This window comes from Coffea arabica, chromosome 1c (assembly GCF_036785885.1).
Source record: "Coffea arabica cultivar ET-39 chromosome 1c, Coffea Arabica ET-39 HiFi, whole genome shotgun sequence".
In the NCBI taxonomy this organism is placed as follows: Eukaryota; Viridiplantae; Streptophyta; class Magnoliopsida; order Gentianales; family Rubiaceae; genus Coffea; species Coffea arabica.
The window spans coordinates 1667628-1676298 of record NC_092310.1 but is presented as its reverse complement, the minus strand read 5'-3'; the positions used below and the strand labels follow the sequence as shown (position 1 = coordinate 1676298).

The following is an 8671-nucleotide window of genomic DNA, read 5'->3' as shown; positions in this document are numbered from 1 at the left end:
GGCCCATAATAATTGTGAGATCTAATCAAATTTTCATTATTTCTTTCAATTTGTCACTATTCGTGCGTTCTCTGAATTACTTGTTCATGGTTATTTTATTAATTAAATATCAACGGCCGGGTATTTGATTTAATTTAATAGCCTACTGTCACATTAACTAAATTGGATCCGTAATTGTTCGTTTGGTTGATAACTAGTGACAACTACCATAATTAATTTTATGTTGGGGGAACGCAGGATCTAATTTAAATAAACCCTTTTAGCGTGTCTATTGGTTAGGGTTGGGTTCTTCTAGTTCTAATGCAATTGGATGATTAAATTCCTAAGGTCGTACCTAGGGTTGTTATCTAGTTAGAGAAACAGTCAACGGTCGTACCTTGGCTGTCGAAAAGGTAAGGAAGAATTGGTTATCAGAACTTATTGATAACTATAACTAACCTAGTGATAAATGGGTGAAATATCGTTGCATCGATGATCATTTAATTAGGTCGTGCCTGAGCAGTTGATCTTTTGGGTAGAACTTTTATTAATTGATAATTTCAATAAATTGTGTTTTGTGAGTTAGTTTTGGACTTTGTTTGTTTTATTTCTAGTTTTATTTTTATTTGCCTCACATTAAAAATCCCCCAATTTCGCTCTACCAATTTGGAAAGAAATAATTTCCTACCCGCTCCCTGTGAAATCGACTCTACTTGCCATTATACGTAAAATTAATATTTTTATAGACAAATCTGGTATATCGGATCAAGCAAACTCTTCGAGAACAGGGTGAATCAAGTAACCCATTGCACACCTAAGGTCCCTGCTCCAGTACTTGGATTTGTTCTATAATTAATTGTGGTGATAATTAGGATTTTTTAGTAATTATTATTGTACAGGTTCGGCACCTGTCAGGTATATATGGAACAACCTGCTGGATTTGTTGTTTCGGGAAAGAATTTGCGGTTGGTTTGTCGTTTGAAAAAATCCTTATATGGATTGAAACAGTTTCTGAGGGCCTGGTTTGGCCGGTTTAGTAGTGTTGTCATGGAATTCGGTTTGACAAGATGTGGAGTAGATCATTCTGTATTTTATCGGTATTCTAATGCTGGTAAAATTTTATTAGTTGTTTATATGGATGATATTGTGATTACAGGTGATGATGTTGTGGGGATCCAGAAACTTAAATCCAATTTGCAGGCAAACTTTCAGACAAAGGATTTAGGTCATCTACAGTATTTTCTGGGTATTGAGGTAGTTCGGTCTAAATATGGGATTTATATATGTCAAAGAAAATATGTACTCGATATGCTGAGTGAAGTTGGGATGTTAGGTTGCCGACCAGTGGATACTCCTATGGATCCTAATGTGAAATTAGTAGGAGATCAAGGTACATTACTAGATGATCCTAGGCAATATCGAAGACTTGTGGGTAAATTAAATTATCTCACTGTAACGAGACCTGACATTTCGTTTGCAGTGAGTGTTGTGAGTCAATTTCTTGATACCCCTCGTACTAGTCATTGGGATGTTGTTATACGAATTCTCAGGTATCTTAAGAGTACTCCTGGAAAAGGGTTACTGTATCAAAATCATGGACACACTGATATTGAAGGATATAGTGATGCAGATTGGGCTGGTTCTGCCTTAAATCGAAAATCGACCATAGGATATTGTGTATTTGTTAGTGGTAATTTAGTGTCGTAGAAGAGTAAGAAACAAACAGTTGTCTCCAGATCAAGTGCAGAATCTGAATACCGCGCTATGGCTCACACTGTATGTGAGTTAGTTTGGTTAAAGGGCATGTTACTTGAAATTGGGTTTGAGCATAAACAGCCTATGAATTTAGTGTGTGATAATCAGACAGCTGTTCATATTGCATCTAGTTTGGTTAAAGAGCATGTTACTTGAAATTGGGTTTGAGCATAAACAACCTATGAATTTAGTGTGTGATAATCAGACAGCTGTTCATATTGCATCTAATCCAGTGTTTCATGAAAGAACAAAACACATTAAAGTTGATTGTCATTTCATTCGAGAGAAATTGCTTGACGGAGTCATCAAGACATCTCATGTACCGTCTGTAGATCAATTGGCTGATGTGTTTACCAAGAGTTTAGGGGGTTCTAGGGTGAAATACATTTGTAACAAGTTTGGTACTTATGATATATATGCTCCAACTTGAGGGGGGTATTAAGAGAATATAAGTATTCTTGTAGATAATAAATTAGTAAGGGTATTCTTGTAAATAGTTTGTTAGGTTTGTGCTCTTATAAATATTAGTTGGTCACTCATAATACAGTGACTAGATATTTTTCTCCCAAAATACCTGTTAATATGGTTATAAATCCTGTTAGCAACCACATCACCATTGAGATCCTTCTTGCTTTCTCCTCCTATCTTTGCTTCATCCTTGAGCCTAGCATACTCCTGGCTAAAACTCACATTGGCAACCACATCTCCACTGGGATCCTGATTGCGTTCTCCTTCCATATTTGCATTGTCCTTGGCCTTAACATACTCCTGGCTAAAACTTGTTTTCCCAACCACATGACCACTGAGATCCTTCTTGATTTTTTTGGAGTGAAGTTATGTTTTTATGTGAAAACCATCTTTAGGCTTGACCTCAAGTTCAAATTTCTCTTTCTTCGAGTCCAGCTCTTCTACGTCACCATCATCGTAGTTTACAGTATGAAGCATCTTCTCTCTATTGAAGGATTTAATTCTTCCTGCAAACCATTTTCCCGAGTCTGGCCAGTAAACTTTTATTCTCATTGCCACAATCCTTTCAATGTCGTTCTCATTCAAATCCATCATCTGGAATGAAGATACCTCCTTCCTTGGGCGAAGCCTGGATGAACATTTGTCAGTAGGAGATGCGGTAGCAATTTCAGCATCGGCACTGCACTTTCTCTTTTTCAGCTCCTTTGTAAGATTAAGATTCTGTTCCTCTCCGGTGACATTCGACATTTCAGCTTATTCATTTCCCTGGACATTGTTACGCACTAGCTACTCACTTGGCTCTGAGTTAGCCTTACAAGAAAACTGACTTTTCACGACGCCAGAAATATGTTACAAAAAGTCCAAAAATCGCCGCGAAAACCTTTTTGCGGCACAAATGCGACAGAATTAAATTGTGTCACAAAAGTAGCCGTTACAAAAGAAAACGACACAATTTTTCAACATGTCGCATGCATTTGCATCACTCTTTGCGACGCCAATTTGAGTGTCACCACTCTACTTGCGGCACAAAAAATGCGCTACAAAATGTCCACAATATCATGTGACAAAAACTTGCGTCGCAAAAAAGTCACCAATATAAAGACTAGAAATCAAATTTTTCATGGTACAATAATTATCATGCTCAAATATCCTAAAATAGAATATTATAACAAAATATAGTTCCACAATACACTAGAATAAAGTACCATACATTGTTTTAGTCAAATTCTACACACTTTATCATTTAATATTGTTCGCTCCAATTACAAGATGTTTCATATATTCCAAAATGTGCTTGTCTTCAAAAGTACAACACTTCATCATACATCTCTCGAAAACATCTTCATATCTCCCAATCCGCATGCTTCCAATGTACCATCAAGTCTAGGGCTGCAAAGTGTATTCTATTAGTCCCCTGCGCATATAACCCCAGCCCATTAAGCATGAAGAAAATGTTAATCTAACAATAGATACTGAAACGGAATTTGTAATTCAACCTTTTCACAGACACTGAAAATTAAGACCACTTCTACTACATTATGTCCCATAAATAGCTGGCTAAATCTCAACAAAAACAGCTCGTCTTCCCAATCATACAAATACTCAATGGAAAACTTGACAGAATAGAGTTATTTCCAGAAACTTTTCCAGTACCTCAAGCAAGTCGTTTGCAAGTAGTCCTGCTCCTTTTCTTCTTTGTATGATGGTTCTGGTATAACAAAAGACTAGTCAATTAAATATCAACAAGGAGCTCATGTACAAATAGTCATTAACAAGGAAGTCATGCACAATTCAATATCAACAAGGAACTCAGCAAAATTGGTCTTCTATAGAAGGACCAACTCAAAGTACGCATACTATACCTCAAGAATATCAGCAATTGAAGAAACTTTTTTATTCATTTCACACTTGTTTATTTCAGCATCATTTGTTCCAACTTCCTTGTACATTTCAGCATCATTTGTTCCAACTTCCCTGTTCATTCTATCACCAACCTGTTACATTATTAACAAAGTATGAAGAAAAGAAAATCAGGCCATAGCTGCTGATATTTCAGAGAGTTTGAACACAAAATTGAATTGTATGAATTAATATACAACCTCTAATGAGTCCGAAATTTGAGATTGTTTTGCTGCATTCATTTCTCTTCTTTGGAGTGATGCCAAGTCACATGTGGATGCCCTCTGGAAGAACAAAGATCAATAGTAACTATAGCAATAAAAAAAATTAGAAAAATTATAATATTTAACCAAATAGTTATCCCAAACCATTCTTGCTTCAAATTGAGCAATCAACTCTTCCTTAAAATCTGCCAATTTCGAATTCATTTCTTCTCGTAGTTCACCACGTATGATTTCCACTTTCTCATTCACTGCATCCTCAAATGCTTTCTTTTGTCCAGCATTCATGTTATCTGACATCCTATACACGTCTTTTGGAGTCGCACCTACCCCATAAGTTCGAAGACGACCTGGTTTTTCAGGTCTAAGAATATTTTCATAGAGTATATCTTTCACAAAATTATCATCCCTGGATGTCTCTGGCAGTTTTTGTATTTCCTCATTCATAGTTGCCTAAATTGAAAAACAGACAGAAGAAAGAATTATTTATGAAGTAAAACCAATAAAAAGTGACTAAAAACTATTCTTACAATTGTTTGTGAAGTCAACTCATCCATTTGTTTTCCTTGTCTTGAATGAATAAAAACGTCTAGTTTCGAAGGCTCTTTTCCAGTTTTAATCCGAAGCTGCCACATATTCAATGTACAAACTAAAGTGTTAATATTTCTAAATCAGACTATGATCCAGAAAAAATTGCTAGAAACATAAGCATTAGAATTTAATATACCTCTTCCCTGAGGTTCACATGATCTTTTCGCCCTGTTCGATGTGGCATCTTTTGTTTTTTTCGATTCTTGTTATTAATCTTGCTTTGCTTCTAATTATGTACAAAACAGAAAAAGGTAGTTAACAACACATCAAAATCATAATAGCACTATAATTTAATTCAAAAGCAAAAGAGATATGACAATAAATACATGCCTTGACATCTTCTGAGCTCCAATAATCAACCAAAATAGGCCATTGATCCTCCTCAACTCTTGCAGGACAGTGTGCTAATAGCCATGACCTGTGCCTCCTATAAGGAGTGAAATACATGCTCTTGACTTTTGATTTCCAATTTCTCCACAATTTGCTGACCCTTATCATTTGTACTTTCTTGCATGTATCATCAATATTTGTATTTCTCTATCAAAAATTACAAAACAAAAGTTTAAACATTCACAAGCTACAAGATTGTATGAAATAAAAAGAAAAAAAATGTTGCTAACTTTGATAGTGAGTCAAAATACCTTAATATCTTCCCAAAATCTCTCCTTAGATCCTTCAGGCATGGCCCTCCAATCTGTGTACGTGAGTGGTAATTTATTACCATCCTTTACTAAGATTCCTACTTGACTTATATACTGTGTAGCATTAGGACCAATTACTTGGCCCCGTGCATTCCAAACTAACTCCAATTTCTTTCCACCACCCCAACCAGCACTTCGTCTGGCTAGTCCTCTACCACTATTATCTCCTGTGTACAAAAAACACATACACATACAAAAGAAGAAATTGTGATTCATATAATTTTTTTTATGAATATTATACAAAGCTTATAATAAGGAATGCTAGACTCAAAACTATTTGTGGTAATCTTTTCTTTTCCAACTGACCTTCTTCACTAGAATCATCATCATCAAAAGTACCATCAAAGACATCCTCTATGTTTTCTGAATCATATGAAGAACCTGATCCAGCTTCAGAATCATTGTTATCAAAGGAATCTGGTTGCTCACGATGGTCTACTAGTGGTTGAGAATGAAAGCCTTGACCGATATGTGAATTAGGGTGGGAATTTAGTTGAGAATCAGCCTTGGAGTTCAACTGATGTGAATTGGCTTTAGAGTTGAACTGAGAAGCAGAAATAAAGCTAGAAGCTTGAATTTGAATTGGTGTCATGTGATTTCGCTTGACAATTAGGTCGAGAAACAGAGTTTGAGCTAGATGTAGGGTCTATGCGTATTCCAGGCATTGCCCCAATGAATTTATGTGCTGGAGGCTTTGAATAATGATTGGGGCAAGTCTGATAAGATTGAGAACTTGACTGTGAAACAGGGTTCAAACTATTTGTGGACTCAATATGCGCTCCGGACATTGGCCCAACAACTTTGCGGGGCCCCTTCTTACTTGGCGCCATGGAAAACCTATAAAAGTAGCTTCTAATTTTTGAAGGCAAAGTTAAGTAAGATGATTAATTTTACTGGCTTTTTTCAGAAACCAATCACATAATTCAGCAAGAGAGTGTTGTATCATCTTACTTTTGGAGTTTAAGTTTCTAAAATCTGCAAACACAAAGAACATATACATATTAAGGAACTATAACCCAATGAAACCAACATTACCAACTTGCTAATATGAACATAAGGAATCATAAATTGAACATAAGGTAAATCCAGCATTACCAACCTGCTAAAAAAAGAAGTAGAATGCAGGTTATCAAGGAGACTAATACGAACATAAGGAATTATAAATTGACATCCAAGGCAGTGAAAATGATCCCACAATTAATATTTTTCATACTAATCAGTAACTTCATCTAATATTGGCATATCTAAACTTCATATAACAAAATGTTAGGATTATATTCCAAAATTAGAGTCAATCATCAGCCTTGTCTCCTTGTTGGGCTTTATCAAAAAAAATCATCATCATCACTTGTATCATCAATCGTATTGTCAATCCCAAGATTATCCTCATCAGAGAAGAATCCATCATCAACTTCAGCAACGTGTGCCTTGGATTTTGTAGTTTGTGCATCAAGTATAACTCCATCAACACCTTCCCTAACCCATGAAACATTACTATCCTCAGAATTATTGTTATTAACATGTTGCCAAGCAGAATGCTCATCCTGGATATCTTCACATATGTTAATTTCTGGATCAATAATGAAAAGATCTCGAGGGGTCATCTTGACAACTATATTCCATTCAAGTTCCAATGCATCCCGAACATACCAAGCTTGCAGTGCTTGAGAGGCCAGGATGAAAGGCTCATCATTTTTCGTGTTTTGCTTGTACAATATATGATCAAAGTTAACAAGTGTGAAGTTGTGTTCATCTTGTTTCATTCCAGGGACATTATCAACCCAATCACACTTGAACATCACAAATTTAATGTCATTTGAGTATCTCAACTCAACAATATCCACTAAGACCCCATAGTATTCTAAAATTCCAGATATAGGGTTCTTATCCTTTGTACTAGCGAAACTATTGGCACTAGCATTCACAAATACACCACTATTTTGAGTTTGCCTTCTCATCTCACGCTTCTTAGTATGGAAACGAAAACCATTAACAATGTAACCAGAATAGCTTTTTGCCCACTTATCAAGACCAGCAGCCAAATAAGCAATTTCTTTATAATAATCATGGCAACTATTAGATTTTTCAAAATCTGCAACCTACAAGTTTTGAACAAAAACTGTTATTGTATGTTAACTCTAGAGAATATTAAATATATGAAAATGAAGCTCAATTAAATTCACTACTGAATTTAAAACTTACATGTTTCTTAAACCACTTGTAAAATGTTTCACTATGAATTTTCTCCCTTTCATAGTTTGACATGCGTGGTTTTTCCAGTTTTAGCAAATGCTTATGGTCCCTACATTAGTCATTAAATACTTTAATGAAAGCAATAATTCATGAGTTATTGATTAAGTTTGATAAACTGTGAACTTACCTGCGAAAAGGATCAACAGTTTCAAGATTTCCAAGAACATAACGATGAGCTTGAACCCAAGAGACATCATCTAAATAGATGACCTCTTCTTTTCCTAAGGGACGGCCAATCTGTCTATTTAAATATTCACCTTCATAGTTCCTAGGTGGGCGATTCAACTTTGATTCAATATTGTCCAAATACATGGAACAGAATGTCATACATTCTTCCGCCAAGTAGCCCTCTGCTATTGAACCTTCAGGGTGACTTCGACTCCGTACATAATTTTTCAAAGTACACAGATACCTATGCATAGAATTTATATTAATATCGGTGGTGATTTTTCAATGTACATAGATTAAGTTGATAATCTTTTACCTCTCAATAGGATACATAGACCGAAATTGAAATGGTCCACCAAGTTTCGCCTCTTCAGGCAAGTGAACAAGCAAATGCTCCATGATATTGAAAAATGGAGGTGGAAACATCTTCTCAAGTTCACAAAGGGCCAGTGGAGTACGGTCCTCCAAAGTTTCACAATCTGCTACAGTAAGCACTTTCGAGTATAATTGCCTAAATATATCTCGTAACTCAATGATAATTCTGCAAACATGTTTAGGCAATATTCTTCTCACGGCAATGGATAACAATTGTTGCATTAATATGTGACAATCATGACTCTTTAACCCAGAGATTTG

The 8671-nt window shown here is 35.6% G+C and overlaps 1 protein-coding gene across 3 annotated transcripts; it reads right to left on the bottom strand.

The window, feature by feature from the left end:
• Positions 1-3470: 3470 nt before the first annotated feature.
• On the bottom strand, positions 3471-5138 carry LOC113736334 (uncharacterized). Of its 3 annotated transcripts, none has more exons than XM_027263292.2 (7): positions 5050-5138; positions 4853-4948; positions 4470-4775; positions 4302-4385; positions 4065-4196; positions 3856-3910; positions 3471-3591 (listed from the first exon to the last, which is right to left on the bottom strand). In XM_027263292.2, the coding sequence occupies exons 1-6, from the start codon at positions 5095-5097 to the stop codon at positions 3857-3859; spliced, it is 720 nt and encodes a 239-aa protein (XP_027119093.2). In that variant the 5' UTR covers positions 5098-5138; the 3' UTR covers positions 3471-3591; position 3856. The 3 variants fall into 3 exon arrangements, with proteins under 3 accessions (XP_027119093.2, XP_071903990.1, XP_071903981.1); XM_072047889.1 differs by having other exon boundaries at positions 3537-3616; XM_072047880.1 differs by lacking the exon at positions 3471-3591 and having other exon boundaries at positions 3719-3910.
• Between the last annotated feature and the right edge of the window lie 3533 nt (positions 5139-8671).